At 44.4% G+C, this 21,226-nt stretch overlaps 1 protein-coding gene across 1 annotated transcript; it reads right to left on the reverse strand.

Moving 5' to 3' along the window:
- Nucleotides 1–242: 242 nt before the first annotated feature.
- On the reverse strand, nt 243–1,061 carry LOC127766334 (uncharacterized). Its single transcript, XM_052291408.1, has one exon. It carries the CDS (start codon nt 958–960, stop codon nt 436–438), a length of 525 nt encoding a protein of 174 aa, XP_052147368.1. The 5' UTR covers nt 961–1,061; the 3' UTR covers nt 243–435.
- Nucleotides 1,062–21,226: the final 20,165 nt, after the last annotated feature.

Here is a 21,226-nt window from a genome sequence, read left to right on the forward strand (position 1 = left end):
AAATTGAACTGATAAATAAATCTTTCAATACCGACAAATAACAAAGTTGTCACGAGCCCGATCCATTTCATAACTGTCAACCGCAAAATGCTGGGAATACTGCATTCCACCTTTCTACAGCCTGGACAGAGAATTCCGAATGTTGATAGCAAGCCCCACTTTGAATGATCACTGATCAGGGATGACATGCTGATCAAGGAAGGTATACCACGTCAAGTGTGATCGAAAGCAAGCAGGCAAAGAATGCAAAGAAGGGGCATTTGGAATTGCAGCAATTTGCAATCTGGGAATTGAGATGCCACCACATCATCAGCTACTCCAGCTAGCTAACCTCGTCAACACATTGTTGGCTACGCACTCGACATTGATTCCTGTACCACGCAACAATTACTACCAAGTAATCTAGGGGAAAAAACCAAAGATGAATCCGATCGATCACTTGGCGGCGTAATTGGGTATCTCGTAGATTTGGTGGATCCTCCAAATGTCGTCGTCGAAGGCCATCTCGGCGTCGCCGCGGGCGCCGAGGCAGCGGAAGTCCTCCTCCACGAAGGGGAACCACCCCAGCAGCTTCTCCTCCTCCACCCCGAACGTCCACCACGACGACCCGTTGCTGAGCCCGCCGTCGAGGTCCCACTCGACGGTGGTCGCCGCCCCGGCCTCGTATCCCGCGCCGCCGCCGCCGCCGCCACACACGTCGGGCACGGTGGGCGCCATGTCCGCTCCGGAGGAGCAGGAGGAGGACGCCGCGGATGTCACTGCCGCCCCCGCCCCCACAGACGACGACGACGACTCGCGCGCCGCCGCCGCCGCCGCCGCCTTCTTGGCTGCCGCCGACGCCGCCTTGGGCTGCCTCGGCTGCTTCGCCCTCCGCTGCGGCTTCGGGTTGGCGTTCCCGGCCGCGCCGGCGCCGTCCTGCCCCTCCTGGAGCTTCGGCTGCTGCGCTCTCGTCCGCTTCATGCCTCCTCTTCAGCGCGCGTAGCGGCGAGGCGAGCTGAGGAGAAGAGGGGAGTGACGGGGTGTGAGTCAGTGAGAGTGGGAGTGTTTTGGCAGCGAGGCGGCCGCCTCTTCGCGCTTTTGTAGTGTACTCCAGCATCGAGTGGCTCGGCTGGTTTGGCGCGCCGCCGTCGCCGCGCGCGCGCGCAGCCGGTATGTGCGGACCAGGTCGCGTCGCCTCCTCTATCCTGGCGTGCGGTGTATCGGGCCAGGTCCGAGTCGTGACGGGAGCCCGTGCGGCGAGGCAACTTGCAACCGGTAAACGCACCAATCACACAACGTTGTAGGTAACCGCTTTTTTTTTTCCCTTCAGATAGTGAAAATTAACGAGTTAATTAATTGATGAAGCGCACGAGGTTGTACTGTAGACAGGGAAACGAGCAGCAGTAGTAATCCTCCTGACATTTTGTTGGGTGCAGTCGGAGTCGGAGTCGTGCTGTGCAGCGTACCGGGCCAGGGTGTGTGGCTTTGGCAGTTTTTTTTTTCCACGATATGTGCGCGTAGCAACGGCCAGTGATGGAGGGACGGCTCACGTGGAAACCCCCGGAAACTTGGGGAGGTTGGGCGTCGACGAGGGCGTGCGCCTGTCTGTCTGCGTACGCAAAATCGCATGCCGACATCGTGAACCACTCCTTTGTACAACTATTAGCTTCCAAAGCTCTCCAATCTCTACTTTTCATGGTATTACTAGTGTTTTTTAGTCTCGTGTTTTTTTACTACTACTACAGACGGAGTATGCGTATACTTGACGTGCATCGATCGTGTGGTTGACAGATATTTTACGTGTATACTAGTGGTGATAGCGGCATTGTATATTTGTATCGTGGCACAAGGGACGGGAGGAGAAAGTGTGTGTTAGCCGTATCTCAGTCGAGAAAGCGATGGATTAAGGGTCATTTAAGGGCCGACAGGGGCGTGGCCATATGTCGGCAAAGAGGCGTGAGTAATGGCTCGCAGATCCACGGGACCCAACACCTTGCCAACTTGACGCCGCTCGAGTCGTAATAATACGAGTATTTTTATGCAGGAACATGCATAATACTCCTACAATGCGTTGCACGGACGGAACGGCACGCCACTCTGCCAGAACAACCAGATTTGACGAGAGGAGGCTCGTGCCTTGCCTCGTGGTCGGCCGGGTCCTGCGCCGAGAGGAGGAGGCGCTGCACGTCTGCACCTGCCCGTGTTCGCTCGTCTCACCGCCCACGTTTGGCCATCTGACGTGACGGGATATACTCCTACAGTCCTACTCCACAACGTGATGGAACAAGATACTAGTACTCGGGCTAATACTGGAGTACTAGTAGTGTATAGTACGGTACTATTTGATACTGTACGTACGTACGAGTATCTCAAAGTACCCTCACAAGTCTCAAATCTCACTTATGGAGCCACCTAGGAGTAGTTAGCAGCCTGGCAGGCAATACTAGTATCTGACTGGGCCGTGTCTGGTTTGGGACGAGACGACCACGCAGATGCTGATCTGCAGCAATTTTGACAAACGGGCCGGATTTATATGGCCGGCACAAAGGCCTTAATCTGAATGGGCCGGCCCACCATTACTCATTGGGTTTTGTTTGACCTTACCGGGCTGTGCCCTCAACTGCAATTCTGCAAAGAAGACGACAATCCAAAGACGCATGAAGGCGGCATCAGAACGCCGATACAGGTGGCTTCCAAAAAAAAAAAAAAAGAAAAAAAAAAGAACGCCGATACAGGTGATGCATGTCTATCGTCAGCTCGTGCAGTAAGACGTTAAGTCTCACAGCGAGTGTAACCTTCGTGGTACTGGTTGCTATAAGTTTAGAATCATAAACATGCAAATTGCTGAACAACGAGATCTCAAAATCTTGGATAGATTTGAGTTGGTGGCCAAAGAGTTTAGGTTTGGACGGTCTCGGCTATAACTTTTTTATTGGTCTAGCGGCAACCGGTCACGCTCAGTAGAGATCGATCCGGTGTTAATCTTCTCCTTGATTGTATGTAGGCGTTATCGGTGCATAGTGGTGGTGGTGAAAATTTTTTTCTTTTCTAGCTATTGTCTTACATGACAATAGTTTTATAATTTTTTCTACTCTATTTAATGAATCATCGCTATGTTTGATTATGATCGTTAAAAAAGGAGATGCCAATGACACTACTGTGACAGCATCCCAGCTACAGCGTCCCAGCTACAGCACTCCGGTGGATCTTAAGATATACTCCCTCCTTCCAAAAACCTGAGTACTATTTCATTCTTTGGTTTCTCCAAAAATCTAAGTCCTATTTGTAGGCACTATGTGCTAAATTGAATTGTTGATCGAAAATCAAGAAGCCACTCTAGTGCTTATTGGTTGTATGTTCATTGGTTTTGCCACATGGTGAGTGAGTTAATTGCTTCTTGGTATTGATGCAGAAAGAAATAGGTCTCGGATTTTTGAAAGGAGGGAGTAGTAGTATACTCCCTCCGTACCTATAAAGGAAGTCGTTTTGGACAGCGATACGGTCTCCAAAATACAACTTTGACTTCTTGTTTCTATAAAAATATTTATTGAAAAGTGATGTATGTATACTTTTATGAAAATATTTTTTAAGACAAATCTATTCATATAATTTTTATATTTTCAAACTCAACAACTTGAGAGTTATTCATGATTTATATTCCCCATGTTTGATTTAAACATTGTCCTAAACGATTTCCTTTACGAGTAAAGAGGGAGTATATGTTAGTGGTCACGCTTAGCTTTTCTTCCTGTCGCCAAAAGCTAACACGGTCAAATCGATTCACACACTGTAGCAGATAGTATAGTAAAAATGCATGCTACATGATTCATGTAAAACACACAGAAACGCAAAAGGGAAAAAAGGAAGTTCGGATCAGCACTGCTACTGCATGCTGGGGGATGGCCACCACGGGCTGCACGTTTCGACCGGCCGGCGTCTTGCGTCCCTTTCGCTTCATGTGATTTGGTGCCCGAAAACATTCGACTTGTCGTACACCTTTGTTCTCTCTCTCTCTCACCCTCCTCCATCTCTCTCAAATATTCGCACACATCCAGCTTTTCCTCAAGATATGCTGCAAACGGAGGCTACATTGGACGATTGGAAGAAGAAAGTTCCACTGATATTAGTAAGGGTGAAAATGATCCGAAACGGTCGAAAACAGTAGCATATCTACGAAATCGATTCTCGGTTGATTGAGAATCAATCACATTTATCAATTTAATTATTTAGTGAGGATTGTAACATGATTAGGTTTCTTGTGGTGGAAATAGCCCACTTGGGTTTAAATCTTAGATTTAACACAGATGGCGCCCATTGTGATTTCATTAATCTTAAGATATCTCGACTTAGTCTTCTAGAGGAGTTACCATTTTTACGATATGTCGACCTAGTCTTCCGGAGGAGTTATCATTTTTACATGGTGACTTTGTAAATCTCAAGATATGTCGATCTAGTCTTTCGAAGGTGCTACGTAAACTATGCCCGGCATTCCATAACCCCTTTTCATGCTGATGTGGCATTGCCGGTGATGGAACAACATGCTGCGTGTTTAGTGTTTTTCTTCGTGATTAAAATTGAGACGGGGTGGGTGTGCTGGGGTAGGGAGGGTTGGTCTACCCGCTCCGTGAAGCTACCGCACAACGCTCTCTCTCTCTGAAGACGCGTGCATCTCTGAATATCTGAATTGGCAGTTTGATCACATCTACTTCGACGCTGCAAATTACCAAACAGACGTGTAGCAAGATAGTTGGGCTGCGTTTCCACAATTGCTTTGTCGATTTATCCAGAAAGAAGAGAGGTCGTTCTTTGCTTTATATTAAAAGGAAAAGAAATGAAAAGAAAAGGCGTTGTTGTTACTGACGAACCACTTCTTCAGATGATGCAACTTCCTAACTTAGTGGTTCGCGCTGGCATAAAATAAAAGCAGTGATGTGCAGACATACAGTAGGCAGATCCCTGCATCTCAGTCACGGTTCAGAAAACAAGATCGACGAGGGCACGGAATATGTTACAAGTTACAAGTGACCCATATGTTCTTGGGATGAATAAACAGAACAAACAAGCAGGGCATGCTCACTAAGAAGTCGTCACTCACAAGTCCTCACAAGGAAGAAAAACCAGTGATGTCATACTCCAACAGCATGAATTTGCATGAAATTCATGGTGCCTTCTTCCATTTGTGAATGTCTCTGTCGCGTTGAGAAATGATCAACACGTATGCTGCTGCGGACCATGAACAAAAGAGTGCCACAAAAAGCAAAAGCCAGAGTGCTAAATAAAGGAAAGATCCAAAGCCACTTCCCACAGCTTTACTAGGAACAAAGGCCTCCCAACTCATCTGTACCTGCGGCATCTTTTGATGCATCCATTTCGATGGAATTCCATCTCTTTCCCCAAATTCACCATGCCTTGATCCGACTAGAAGATTTGAACTGGATCATCCAATCACTGGTGCAAACCGTTCACACATTGCCCCGGATACATCTTTGATGTAGAGGCCGGATTGGATTCCATTATCGAAGAAAAAAAAAAAGAAGTTGCGCCTGAAGCAGCGACATAAAGCTATTAGCCCATCTTGTACCATGATTCTTGCAAAGAAGTGTTCTAGAATGGCTGTACCTAACCTAAGTAGGAGTAGTCAGTATTCAGAGGAAGATTAGATGGCCAATCTATCCTTCTCTTCCTCTCTATTGCCTGCAATTTCACATGAGATTGCAGGAAGTTCTTCAGCCGCTGCACTTTATGGTGGCAGTTTCAAAAGCTGATTGTATAAAAGTGAGACAAAGTTGCTCAACTCAAGGCCTAGTTTCTGGAACTAGACTTTGAGTTTTCTATCCATATAATAGCTCAGATTCTTATTGGATGGATGGTAGCAAAAATTTCCTGCGCACTAACCGGGACAGCTTCAGGAAGTTGGCACTGCGTTTGACACGGCCACTACTGGAAGTTTCATTTCGCATCAAAGACAAAAGAAAACATGTAAAAGCCAACGAAAGAATTTTAAAAGACTAGAGGTGAGGTCCCAACTAAGTCGTCCTAAATGTAGACTTGAGGCTGCTAGTACTAGCCAAGTTGCAGTAATGAATCAACTAATTAAGCTTTTTGGCACTAGGAAATTCTGGGAAATGGTCGGATGATGGATCAACAACAATGGGAGACAGGTGATCATTTCACAGTGGGCAGTGAGGCCGGAAAGAAATTGCTGTCATGCGTGAATGATTAAGATTTAAGAGGAGGAGAGGGCCCAAATGAAATGTCATGTTAGGTCAACACCGTAGGTTGGCAATCGTCCATGATCTCTGGTGGAGCTTTGTCTCACGATTGCACAGACGCAAGTGCTCTAGTCCTTGCTCGAGCACACTAATAATCCTATCTTAATTCTGAGGTACAGATCAGATTAGCATTACAAAACAATCCACAATTGATTTAGTTCATATAATTGGCTGATGCAAAAGAAAAAAAAAACATTCAGACAACGAAAAGAAGGTAGGTTCATGTCAAAATTAAGTTACAATTTAACTGTAAACAATCGCCATGTTGCAGAATTGGAAACAGAACAAGTGGAGCAGCGTTATGGTTTTCTGCTTTTGTGCTCTGAATATGCTTCGTATAGTGGTTCCGTGAAATTCAGAACTACTGTTATTCGCCACTTACGCACTCAAATTATCTTGCAACTTGTTTACGGCCGGATACCGCGGGCAGTAACTGAAGATATGATACATTAAGTGATCCAATTGGTTAACGCAGGCCTGAATCGATTATAATGTTTGATTAGATATAAAACACCGGCTATGATGGCTAAGCTCACTTTTACTCTATCGATCATAGCGTATTCTAGCAGTGCCGGAAAAACTTATCGGTGGCATCTCTTGGACAGCCATAACACTAGTATAGATATAGATATGGAAAATTTTGATGGTCTTCGTCAGAGTAGCTATGCTACATATTCTAGGAATTCTGATGCTGTTATGGTAGATGAACATAGACTTATTGTGCAGATTTTATTGGTCCTTTTCGTTGTGCTATTAGTTCCAAACAGATAAATAAATTATGTACTTGTTGTATTGAAACTATAGTACACGGTGGCGGCAGTGACCGCCAGATCCAAGCTGCTCTGGCCGGATCTGGAGGGGAGGGCGATGGCGAAGGCAGGGGCGCGCGGCGCCGGGCAATGGTGGATGAAGGCGGCGGGGATGGCGTCGGCCGTGGGCGCGAAGGCAGCGGCGACGGACTTTGCGACTGGATCTGTGTCGGCCGCCGGTGGATCTAGAGTTAAGCGCGGGGAGGAGGTGGTAGGCAGCGGTGATGGCGGAGGGTGGTGGAGAGGTCTGCTGTGCAGGCGTCGTGGAGGCCGACGGCATGTGGAGGCTGTCGTGCGGCCTCGTGGGTGGCGAGGTCCGCGGCGTGTGCAGGCGTCGTGGAGGCCGGGTGCGGTGCATGCGGTAGCGGAAGGGTGTCGTGGAGGCCGGTGGTGGTGTGGAGTAGCGGCTAGCGGCGTGGAGCTCGCGGGCGACGACAGCGGGTGCCGGTGGACAGCAGGTAGCTAGACGATGGCAGCTGCTATAGCTACCGTGGACGACCGTGGCTGCGGGTGGAGGAGGCATGGCGGTCTCGGACGGCTAGCCGAGGGCGTGGCAAACGGCTGCATCTGGCCCGCGCAGCAGTGTTTTGAGGAGAGGTCGGAGACCGGCTTGGCGCTGAGAGGCGCGGCCGATGGTAGTGGAGGCCGGTACGACGCTAGAGGAGTGGCCGGCGAAGATGGAGGCTGGCTTCGCGCGAGAGGCACAGCCGATGGCGGGAGGCCAGACTGGCGCGAGAGGCGCACCCGGTGGAGGAGGCCGGCGTGACGCGAGAGGCGCGGCCGGCGGTGGAGGAGGCGACCACGGTGCGAGGAGGAGCTGCCGGTTGGTGTGGCGCGGTCTACGGCGCACGAAGGCTTGCCGGCGGGGGGCGCCAGTACATAGTGGTCCCACATGTCGACAGAGGTTGAGCGGTGGTGGAGCTTGGTTGGTCTAGCAGCGGTCGGTCCGGTGCTAGCCTTCTTCCGGACCTGTGTGGTGGCGCTGTCAATGTGTGGGTGGTTGTATTTTTTTTCCTTTTTACTGGTTATGACCTTACAGGGTTGTAATCTTGTAATTTTTTTCATGCTATATTAATAGAACTTCGCACCATCTCGTACGAGTCGTTAAAAAAAATAGTACAATTTTGCACACAATTGACACATATTATATCTTTTTGGCAAATACATGATACAGATATTAGAGGTGCCCTGCACTCCTTCAGGGCCCCTTTGAATCAAAGGGTTTATGTAGGAATTTCATAGGATTCAAATCCTATAGGAAATTTTCCTATTTGGCCCTTTGATTTAAAGGATTGAAGCTTTCCAAATCCTATGAAATTCCTATGGAATGGTACATTGCATGTGGATTTTTGAGGAAATTTAGTAAGAGCTCCAACCTCTTGGAAAATTTCCTTTGAGTCTATCTCTCTCATCCGATTCTTGTATTTTTCCTGCGCTCCAATCAAACGACCATTCCTGTGTTTTTCCTGTGTTTTGCAATAATCTGTTTTAAACTTCAATTCCTATCAAAATCCTGTATTTTTCCTATTCCTCCATTTTTTCTAACATGCGATTCAAAGGGCCCTCAGAATCTTAGAAATATGAAAAAAATTCACCGGTTCTTTTTGTTTCTTCTTGAGTGAGAGATACTTTTATAGAGTTGATTGATATGAGTACCATTCTTTTTTGCTTTGATCTTTATCTGTAGATGCGCATGGATGATTGCACACACTTTTGCCAAGTCACGCACAGATCAGTTCCGGACCAAAAATCGCAGTGCCTATCTCTGTCTGGCCCAAGTGCCGGCACCGTGCTCTCTCCTTCGCTGCCCGGCCTCTCCATGTCCGCGTCAGTGTCTGAATTATTGGAGCAACACAACGCTGGAGTAGTAGTTGTTTATCTCCTCAGGTTAGCAAATCGCACATCTCCCTGACCTGGACAAAAGAACGATTCCTCGCCTCATTCGTATTCGTATTCAGAGAAAAAAAGAAGCCACAAAAGAGACGAGAGGAATATCATGTCTGTGCAACTTGCTGAAGTGGTGAATGATTATTAATCAATTATTATAATCTCCGGCCTACCTCTCTTTCGATCGAACTGACGTTTGTTCGCTGCTGACTTGCCGTCGATCGATCATGAACAATTCTTAAGAGGAGAGCGAGATCAAGTAGGTAATCTTAAGACGTGGAATCTGCCCCCCTCGAGAATTAAAAAGTCACATCTCTCTCTCTCTTTTCTTTGGTCAAGAAATATATGCAGATGGAATTGTTTGTGGATGACTTGTTGGTGGTGGCTGCTTAGCCGTGGGCGATCGATGAAGCGTACGTATCAGTGGACATGTGCTGCGTGTGACGACGGCGTCGGGTAGAACATGGAAGAAGCAGCGACTTTTCCACTCAACAAATGGTTGGATTTATGCATTATTTTTTTCGAAAAATGCACGGGCATATACACATCACTACACACGTACTCCCTCTGTCCCATATAAAACGAATCTAAGACCGAATGTAGTACGACGAATCTGAATATATGTATATCCAGATTTATATTATTAAGATGTGTCACATCCAATTTTAGATTGGTTTTTTAGGGAATGAAAGGAGTAGGCACCAACAAATGTACCTCTAACATATGCCTAAGAGGAAGAAAAGAGAACCAGCGGCAAATTACTAGCCTCACTAAATTCGTTTATATTGAAAATACACTTGTGTAATTGTACGCCGATTTGAACTTTGCTGGATAGGGTCATGTAGCCACAACTTCACTGCTATACCATCAAGAATACTTTAGATTTATAAATTATTTTGTTCTTCTAGCTGATGTATATTTTTATTCTCTTTTTTTGTGCGGGTATGTGCGGTCATATGGAATGTCAATTGCAGTTTTGAGAGCAAGTTTAATAGTATAGCCTACTACTAGCTCCAATTAAAATTCATACAATAATTACTTATTATACTATTAGTATATGATCCCACCTGTCATACACATATTACGTCTTAGAGTCCGTATTGCAGCTAGCTACAGATTTATAGCCCACTGCTTTTCTCTCTCATCTTTTATCTTATTAAAATATGTTTATAACTGGCTAATTGTCTGCCATTGTACCTGCTCTCATTGAGCAACAAATTTCAGTTGTTAATTTGGTCTATTGCTGTTCTTGGTTGAAAGTCAGAAGGTCATTGATGTGTGCTTACGGCTGAACATGTCTGATTGATTTGGACGGAACTGTGATTTTTCCCCGCTTTTGAAGCAATTGGGATTTGTGACGAGGAATTCTTTTCTCTTGATTTTGCTAATGAAAGACCAAGCTTGTCTGCAGTGAAAAGTAAAGGAGAAACGTACACAACGGATGATTTTGATCTTGCATTATGGTACAGATGTACACAGTTTTGACCCAAAACTGGTCTAAGTCATTAGTGGAGAGCTTAATTATCCTTTGATTATAGAGGGTGCAAGAGGACTAGAGGAGCAAAACCATGGGCAGAGACAGGAACAGAGCAGCTAGGGTTGTGTAACCTTACTCCCAAGGCCTGAAAACCCAAATATATTACACTGTAAAGTTTCAGAATAGAAAATATTGGCAAAATGATGTAAATTATAGCATCTTAGTTTTTCTTTTACAAAACAAGAAATTGTATACTACAGTAGCCCAGCCATCATGTAAGGTAAGTCTTGCTCCCCGCTATGCACAACAAAATTTCGCCACCCGATCATACTTTCAGAAGGATAACTTTATAGGTTTTTAATACGATGGAAAATGTTCCTCTTTGATCATTTGAAACATAGTTACGGACCTTATAGGCCGCTATGAAATTCTTAGGATTTTCTTCCCATAATTATACGACAGATGCACACACACTACTATAAACATAAACATAGTATCACGCTCACACACACCCCAACAAATATGTTTCCTAACACACATTTAGACAAACAGAAACCAACGACAAATTACTTTGAGTCTATTTATCCTCACTTTCTTTTTGTGTTTTTTATGGTGTATCCAATTGGTCATTCGTGTATTTTTTTTCCATGTGTTTTGCAATATAGATATTATCAAATTGAAAATACTAGTTTTTTTTGTTTTTGTGTTTTATCATTCATATGCTTTTAAATGTCCAAATGAGCGATATATATGCTTGCCTACGTACGTGCATGCTATGTACTTGTATGTGTATGATACACGCTACGTGGTAGATCACGCTACTTACTCCCTCCATTTCATAAAAAACAATGATTAGATATGACACATCCTAGTGCAATAAATATGGATATAGATATTCTCTATCCTGTCCAGATTAATTGTACTAAAATGTGTCACATCGAGTTCTAGATTCGTTTTTTTAATGATACGGAGGGAGTATATCAAATGCATGGGAATGTGGGAAAATTTTATTCAATAGTTGATCTAACGCTCTGTAGCTCATTCTCTAACAGAAGGTGGATGGAATGACACACGGGTAAACGAAAGTTTGTATCATGTATACCATGATACATGTAACTCAAAACTTTTTTATGGCACACGCGTAACCTCTAACTTTCTTAATGGCATAGGGGTAAAAGACTCCCTAAATCATGTTTTAATTTCTCCAGGATCCAATGCATAAACGTACGCTTTTTTTTAACATAATACATACATTCTTTGACTTTGAAATCGGAATGAAAGATGGAAACGATTGGGTTATCTTAGGCTGACTGGATGGATATTGTTATTATATATTTCCTCCATCCAAAAGTTTGAAGCATATTTTTTTTGCTTTTTTTCAAATTACATATTTGTAGTCTTTATTTGATAAATAAAATTGTTGACCAAAAACCAAACAATCATCTTAATATTTATTGGTTACATGTTCTTTTGTTTTGTACATGGTGAACTAGTTAATTTTTTTCTTGATGTCAGTGACAAAATAAATATATCAAAGGCTTTTAGATGGTTGGAATTTGTCTGGGTACAACTTTATACTAGTTTTATAAGAAATTCTTGTCAAAATCTAGTCAAATAATGTAATAAATATAAGTGATCTCTCCATTCCAAAATACAAGGTCTTTATATTTTGGGACGGAGGGAGTAGTATCAATTCAAGACTAGGATTGGAGTGCATAGATAACCAATCGTTTTTAACCATCGTTCTTAGGCCTGGTTTAGTTTCCCAATTTTTTTTTCTAAAAACATCACATCGAATCTTTGTAGACATACGTGGAGCATTAAATATAGATTAAAAAAACTAATTGCATAGTTAGGGGGGAAATCACGAGACGAATCTTTTGAGCCTAATTAGTTAATGTTAGCCATAAGTGCTACATTATCCAACATGTGCTAATGATAAATTAATTAGACTCAAAAGATTCGTCTCGTGGTTTCCAGGTGAGTTATGAAATTAGTTTTTTTATTCCGATATCCGGTCAAACATATGATGTGACATCCAAAAATTTTCTTTTCGCAAATTAAACATACCCTTAGCCTCGTAAGAGAAGAGAAGAGAAGAGAAGAACATCTCTGCAGTGGATTATTATCCATTTGTCCTCTTGTTGAATCAATGTTTTTAATTTTCAAATCATAACGAGTGACCCTATCTGCAGACAAGCAAAACTGGTGTGCATGCAGCTGCAGCAGTAGTTTCTCCCAGATGGCCATATGTACCTTTCGTGTGCACTAATTGTTGGCTTCGTGACAATTGACGAACATAATGGCAAACGTACTAATTAAGTTAGTAGTACTATACTCAAACCTCCATTTGCTGCTAACCCAACTAACCAAACATGCATCCACTGTTGAATACGATTGCTTCATGTGCAATGTTGGCTCGATCGATCGATCAATTGCTGGGGTTCGATTCGATTGGTCTTGGCACGCTTGCGAGAGACTTTAAAAGGTTGGTCGTTTTCTAAACATGTACAAGCACCGGCCATAAATTTTAGAGAGATATTTCACAACTGCATATGCTTGTACGACAGAAGGATCCACATCCATTAATCCCTTGCAAGCCAAGACAAGAAAAACAAGGAGTGATGAATTGAATCGAGATCGGTCGATGGATCGTCTCCACGAGTTCTACAGGCTCTAGCTTAAGCTACGTGATTAAGTACAGTACTTACGTGTTGTTCGTGCCAAAGGAATATAGGCCTTAGTTGGGAAAAATTTTTAGTTTGGTTGCACATCGGACATACAGACACATATTTGAATACTAAATGTAATCTAATAATAAAACAAATTACAAATTTCGCCAGAAAACTGTAAAACAAATTTATTAAGCTTAATTAATCTGTCAGTTGCAAATATTTACTGTAGCACCACGTTATCAAATCATGACGCAATTAAACTTAAAAGATTTGTCTCGCAATTTACACGCAAACTATATAATTATTTTTTAAAAAAATTATTCACATTTAATACTCTATATATATATATATGTCTAAACATTTGACGTGATAGATGAAAGTTTTTGATTTGGAAACTACACAAGGCCATAATTGACTTACGTACTGCTAGCTGGATTCGCTGTTGATACGTCCAGTAGACACGTATATACACACTTGGACGGTGACAGTTGAGTCAGCACTTGGCAATTATAGCAAGTTGCAATCCGTACGTACGCAGCGACGTGTAGGATGAGATCCCGATCCAGTGGTGCAGAGCTTAATCAAATTTACGGCGACAATAATACAGCTGGTACGCGATGAACATGTCGTCGACATGAATGATTTCGATCGACGGAGCGGTAGCTGTGCTAGCTGTGTGATCGATCGGTGGCGGAAGTCGTTGCAGATCAGTAGATGACGACGACGACGACTAGTAGCTACAGCTTCCCAGTTGCATGCAAAAAAGAGAGAAATCCGTGCCTACTAGTTAGCTAGCGAGCGAGCTCCTCTGGAAGAATAATCACCACCAGTACGTTGCTGGTGCCAGAAAATAACCACTACGCCGCGTGACGACGAAGGAGATAGATAGGATCGGTGGTGTAATCTGGCAGGTTGGGCAACGTGAAAGGACGTTCCTTCACCGACTTGACATGCCCAATTTGTGTCGAGATGCAGCTAAGCTAGCTAGCATGTTGGCAAGTGTAACCGCCGGTGCATACACTGGTGTGGTGGATAAACCATCTTTGATCGGTTGGCCAAAATTTATAATAGTCCCGGTCCCACTAAAAATCGAGATCTTTAGTCCCGGTTGGTGGCTACAGTGGGCATATTTGATCTTTAGTCCTGGTTAGCAACCAACCGGGATTAAAGATGATGTTTAGTTCCGGTAACCTGTCAGGCCTTGTTAGGCCCCCGGGATCTTTACTCCCAGTTGGTGTTATCAACCGGGACTAAAGATTCTAACTTTACTCCTGGTTGGTGTTATCAACTGGGACTAAAGATCTAGAAGATTTAGTACCGGTTGGTATTACCAACCGGGACTAAAATTCAACGCTTAATATATAATCCTTCTTCCCTATCCTCTCCTCCACAACCGCCTCGCACTTATCATCTCAGATCGATCTCCCTCTCCTCCCTCTCAGATCGATCTCCCTCTCCTCCTCCCCCTCCCCTTCCTCCTCCCATCCCCGGCCCTCTCCTCCCCGTCCTCCCGTCCCATCCGCTCAAATCGATCTCCCTCTCCTCATCCCCTCCTCCCTCTCAGATCGATCTCCCTCCTCCTCCCCCTCCGCCTCCTCCCCTTCCCCTCCCATCCCCGGCCCTCTTCTCCCCCTTTCCCTTCCCACGCAGCAGGCAGCCGGCTGGGCCGCGCACGGGCCCAGTGGCGAGCGGCGGTAGGTGGCAGCCGCTGCCGGCATCTTTTTTTTTTTTACAATTTGTGATTCACTAAGATGTATAATTTTATAATTTGTTGCATGATCTGAGATGTATAATCTGTGATGTATTTGGTTTGTGTGTAATTTTTTTAAGATTTATGATGTATTTGATTTGTGTGTATAAGTAACTTAAGATTTGTGATGTGAATGTTTTGGGATGTTACTTTGATTTGAGGTTTGATTTGGGGATATGTATCCCACTTGATTTGGGAGAAAATACAGGGATTAAACTCTAGCTAAAAAACAATGAAAAAAAAAGAGACCTAATGGGACTGCCGCTACCCTCTCTTTAGGACTAAAGGGGGTTACCAACTGAGAGTATAAATGGTTTCTCCACTAGTGATATGTGCGTGGCCGGCTGGGCCAGCTCCGTTAGGCAAACGCATCTTGGGGGTGTTTAGAGTATGTTTAGTTAGTGAAATGAAATTTTATTTTAGTGTTATATCAGACGTTTGATCGGATGTTAAAAGGAGTTTTTGGACATGAATGAAAAAACTAATTTCATAACTCGTTATCTAGAAACCGCAAGACGAATCTTTGAGCCTAATTAATCCATCATTAGCACATGTAGGCACATGTAGGTTACTGTAACACTTATAGCTAATCAGTTGCCGCTGTACACAAAGAAACTAATTGCACAGTTTACATGTAAATCGTGACACGAATCTTTTGAGCCTAATTCACATCACAAATCTTAAGTTACTTATACACACAAATCAAATTAGTCTGATAAACGATAAACTCCGGAGAGAAAAACGTACAGCGGCGAAGGAGACCCCCATCGATGGAGTCGCGCCATTAATTTGTCCTACACCGCCAAGTTGCATGGAGTAATCCAAGATAAGATGGGTTGCTTGCTATAGGCTAAAGTCGCAAGGAACATCCGCGAAACGAAAAGAAACAAAAGAGAGAGAAAAAAAAAGAAGAAGATCGATCACCTTGGCGTCGGCGCTTGCGTTGCCCACGGACGCTCTTATACTGACATGTGGGTCCCAACTCTACCGCGAGCATCTTTGGCTTGGTTACATGTGTTGACACGGCGTGTGTACCACGTCGACTGAAATGACCGGAATGCCCATCCAAGCCACGTCCGGCTCACGTGGACCACGCCCCCTGGTTACACCGACCAGATTTATTAACGTGGTAGTCTACCACGATAAATAAGTAATTTCATCCTTGTCGCCGCGCCTTCATCATGTCCCGTGTGCTACCCTAATCTACGCGAAAAATAAACCGTTTAATATTTCCATAACCTGCTCTTTTTTCCACAACGATCCAGTAAGTTTAGAAACGGACTTTTTCGCCCATCTCGCTGTGACACCACCAAACAAAGTCGTCAGTACCAGTAACACTATTACTCCATGGAATACAATACAGTACTCCATAGTTCTATGGTACTCTCTCCGTCAGTGGCGGATCCAGAAATCGGTCCGTTGGTGTCATGATGTATCTGTCGGTGTTATAGTATACTAATTATACTTAGATTATGATGTTATAATATATAGATAAGCAGTTTTGGTATAGTTTTTACCGAAAGTCGTCGGTGTCGCCTGACACCGATTCTTATACTGTAGCTCTGCCCCTGCTCTCCGTCCCATAATATAAAGGATTTTGAGTTTTTGTTTGTATTGTTTGACTACTCGTCTTATTAAAAAATTGTGCAGTTATAAAAAACAAAAGGTTGTGCTTAAAGTACTTTAGATAATAAAGTAAGTAAAAAATAAATAATAATTAAAAAAAATTGAATAAGACGAGTGGTCAAACAGTGCAAGTAAGACCTCAAAATCCATTATATTATAGGACGGAGGGAGTACTTCTACTTTGCCATAATTACCACAACGGACCTGGACCCACGTCTTGCCGAGGCAACTGATTAACGACAAAGACAGGGGGCAAAACGATAAACTCCGGTACCCCCCGCCGTGCCAAATCCGTGCACTCGTCGCATTTGCACCCGTAATGACGGAAACACCCTCTCTAACCTGAGACGTGGCACCGTAGTGACAGAAGGGGCAAAACGGGCATTTTCATCCACTCGAGGTCAGGCGCCGCGGAGGCGCGGAATTTAACGCGGCGGGGCCCCACCTCCGGTCGTATACGCAGCCGGTGGGGCCCACAAGGAGTAGGCCTCGCGCAGCGCGACGTCTCGGTCGCAACGAGGGCGACACGTGGGCTTTGGATGGGCCGCATCGGCTCGGAGTCGGGCTCCGATGTCCGATCCGGCTCGGGGATAGGCATGGACACCTACTACTACGCCGCATCCGATCTGGATCCGATCCCGTGCCGTGCCTGCCGCACCGCTACCCAAGCCACCCGCATCGAGAGGTTTTTACCTGTGTGCCACTATCGGTTTCTTCGTCTCACCTCACGTGCTCTGGCCCACAAAAGTAGTCCCACTATTTGACACGTAAAACTTTTTCTAAATGAGGGGTGCTTAGATTCAGAAAGTTTTGTACTATATCTGATATTATATAGATGTCGTAAGGGTGTTTTGCAATAAAAAACTAATTATATAATTAGTTAGTAAATCGTGAGATAAATTTATTAAGCCTAATTAATCCGTCATTAGCAAATGTTTACTGTAACATCATATTATCAAATCACGAAGCAATTAGGCTTAAAAAATCGTCTCGCAAATTAGTCGCAATTTGTGTAATTAGTTGTTTTTAGCCTATATTTAATATTTCATGCATGTGTTCAAACGTTCGATGTGATATGGTGTAAAGTTTTTGGTTGGGATCTAAACAGGGCCGGACTCTAACACTATGATACTATCTTCGTTTTTAATTGATGACGCCATTAATTTTTAACAAACTTTTGATCATTTGTTTTATTCAATTTCTTTTACAAATATAGAATTTAAGTTATTCTTGAATAAAATTGATAATAAATCAATTTGTAATAAAATAAAATATAATTATTTTTTCTTTAATAAGATAAATCAAATTTATCGGAAGGAAGTATTATTATAAATCTCCTTGCTCAGCTAGTATCTGATTGGTTCTGCTCAATCCGTTGAGCTGATAATTTTACTGTTCTTTTAGATGAGGTGGGATCGAGTTGTGATGAGATTCAACCGATAGAGGGCCTTGCTTGTGCAACTCTTTTCGATCACGATCAAGAATGAGTTGGCAGCCATTCTTATCTCAATGGTTGGACGTCTAACAACCTCTAAATTTCTCCCTAATTTTGTCAATCTAAGATATATCAACACGGACGAACAGTGCTCTGTACCCGTAACTTCCACCGCTAGTCCGCTAAAGTGTACATACCTAGCTATAGCCTTCCAAGAAAGAATCCTGGTGCTATGCATGCAATTTAGCTAGCCTAATTAAAGTTGCATGTACAAGCAACGAAGCAAGGGACAAATTTAGATGTGGCCAACAAAACGGTGACTAAGCCACGCGGGTCTGGTGTGAGAATTACTGCAGGCACGCGCTATTTCATTGTCCACCAGCAGCTTCCAAACAATATTCTACTACAGTACCACGTAACGATCCTTGCGTTTCACGTAGCATCTAATTGGATGAAAAATAAAAATATCCAAAAAAAAAAAAACAGCTCAATTCACACACACACACACACACACAAGCGACCTTCATGAAAGCCCCCATTATTTTCCTAGATGTTGTACTTCTACTGTCTACGTATGAAAATATTACTGTTTACATCAGAATCTAGCACCTTAATTTCCAGAAAACAGTATTTCTGGAACTTCCGTTGTTCATATTGAAACTTCTTATTGGATAGTTAGTTAAGAGATCGCATCTCCCCACGTTGCCCTTGTGCAGGCGACACGGGGGGCGAAACGCCCAACGCCGCCGCCTCCCTCCCCCCCACCCTCGCCGCCGCCGCCGGAGCTCACCGCCGGAAAGCCAGCTGGTGAGCGAGGAGGGCGACGACGGGGCCTTCTCCGACGGCGGCACATCCTTTTAGGCGCAGGAGAGGCGGCGAGCACCGACGGCGAGGAGTGGCAGCAACGTGCCCTCTCGGCAAGGCGGCGGTAGATCCGCCATTGCAATCGCCGGATCTGGCCCGCCACAGGCTGGATCTGGTCAAAGCGGGTGGTGACACCATGGCGTGTAGCCGGCGTTGGGGCGCTGCAGTGTGTGTCGGCGGGCGAGGCCGGCGCGCGTCGCCCTTTCGGTGGTCCGGTGGGACGGTCATCGTCAGGGCGCGTTGGTGACTCTGCGCCTCTCTAGACTACCGTGGCGACTCTGGCGCCTCTCCAGGTGTCCATCCCCTCCCCCAACCCACCTCTGCTGCCACCTCCCTTCCTCTCCTCCTCCCACCCCCTCCTTTTCCTCCCTTCCTCTTTTCCCCACCTAGTTGTCTAGTTGCTCTGCTGCTCTGCTCGCCCCAGCTCTTCGCTGCGTTGGTGGTAAAGTTGGAGGTGGTTGTCTCAGTTGCCAGGGATGGTCTCTTGCAAAGCCCGATGGTTCTTGGTGGAGATGTGGCCTCCGCCACAAAGCTCTTCTTGGATCTTGTCGGAAACATGGAAGACTCTGATGTCTCTGTTGCCCTGTCTTCAACTTTCAGTTCCTCCTCCGGCAGGCCAGACCTCCTCGCCTTCCTTGATGCTCCACCCTTCTGTTGGCCGGTCTGCTTCTAGACCTTGGTCGTGGAGTCTATCGGTGGATGAGGAGACGTGTTCGTCCATGAAGTTGGTCCAACTTGTTTGTGGTCAGAGCTTTTTGGTCTCGCCCGTGCTTCAAGTGCCTTGTGTGCTAGTGAACATGTTATAGGGCCGAGTTTGGAGCGGTGTGCTTTGTCCTCTGTAGTGCTAGAGTTTTAGTGCTTAGGCGGAGTCGGAGCTGCTGCATCGGGTCTAACCGATGAGCTGGGCAATGATAACTCTCGGCACTTTTGCTCTGGTTTCTTGGAGGTTCTGCACCTTTCGAGGGAGTCTCGGGCGAAAGCCCTACCTAGTATTCCAGGATCAGCGACATCGACACCTGCGGGTGCCGTGTCCTCCTTGGAGGTGTCACTTTGTTTGACTCTCTTCCCCTTCGGGTAAAAACCCAATCCAGTTTTGGATGGGCGATGGCAGCGGCTTCTATCGTTGCTTCTCTCCTTGGAGGCTTCGCTTTGAAGGTCTAGCTCGTACTCGGTCTCTTATGTGGCTCGTAGTTGTTTTATCACAGGCTTTTTCGCTTTGTCTTCTATGTGGGTTTTTGCCGGTTTCCCCGTAGTAAACAGTGCAGTTGTATGGTTTTTAGGCCTGGTTTTCCTTATAAACAGGGTCAATTCTCTTATGCTTATAAATGCCGATAGATCTCCTACCGTCGTTTCTTAAAAAAAACTTCTTAATGGAATTATTTGATAAACAAAACAACCCTAACCAGAATTTCCGAGTTATGGATTGGAATTCTTTTTCAGGACTGGGGGTTTTAGAAAGATTTTAGGTCGATTTTTAAATAGATTTGAACCCGATTTTAAAGGAAAAGGAAGAGAAATAATATATTAGTTTTATTGATGGGCTATTGTTTCAATCGGCATTGGCTTAATTAGAAGGTGTGGTCTTGTCTTAATAGATCTTATAGTTAAATTAAAACATCGTCCAATTGACAAAATCAATTTATTAGTTTTACCTTTTCTTTTTTCTCCTTAGCCCTTTACCCTTTGAATCTCGTTCTCTCTTTTATTTCTACTACCTAGGTGTGAAGATTAGAGATACTGTATACGCGCATGGATAGCATATCCAACTGAAGATAGGAGGTGGGCTATATATGTATATTATGTAAATATAGACTAGACTTGTTTATCCAGGCATATTCCATAAGTCTTAGTAGTGTACAATTATGTAAATATATGAGGAAACCGAGTCGTGTACGATTGGGATTCTTTCCCTTATAAGGTGGGCAAAGAGCCCCCTCAGGGCATAAGCACATTAAGATCTTTAGATCAATACAACCTCCTTTAGATACAATACCCGAAACAGGAGTAGAGGATTACTTCTCGTCGAGAGAGTCTAAACATCTCTAAATCTTTATCCTTTTACTCATCCACTTTAATCTCGTGCGCTACCCTATTTTTTTCTTGCCGGTTTCTAGAATTGGCACTAGATTTCTTTTGTTTCTACTACCTAGGTTTCATCGGCCGATCGAGAGCACGTGCCATGACGAGGTCCCTTTATACCAACACCGGAAGTTCCGATTTATTGACTGGATGTTCAGTATCCCCATAGCGGAGCATCTTCAGACCGTTGTGGGTTGCAAACAGAATGATCGGTGTGTAGAGGGCAGTGGTGTTCCTACGGTATTGTAGCCGGGGTCACAAGACCCCGGATATTCCATTCTTTAGCTGTTTAAGCTTATATAATAATTATATTATTAATTGCAAATTAGAGTATTATATGTATTAGGACATGTATAGGATTCTGGTGATTTTT

Source organism: Oryza glaberrima, chromosome 1 (assembly GCF_000147395.1).
Source record: "Oryza glaberrima chromosome 1, OglaRS2, whole genome shotgun sequence".
Lineage (NCBI taxonomy): Eukaryota > Viridiplantae > Streptophyta > Magnoliopsida > Poales > Poaceae > Oryza > Oryza glaberrima.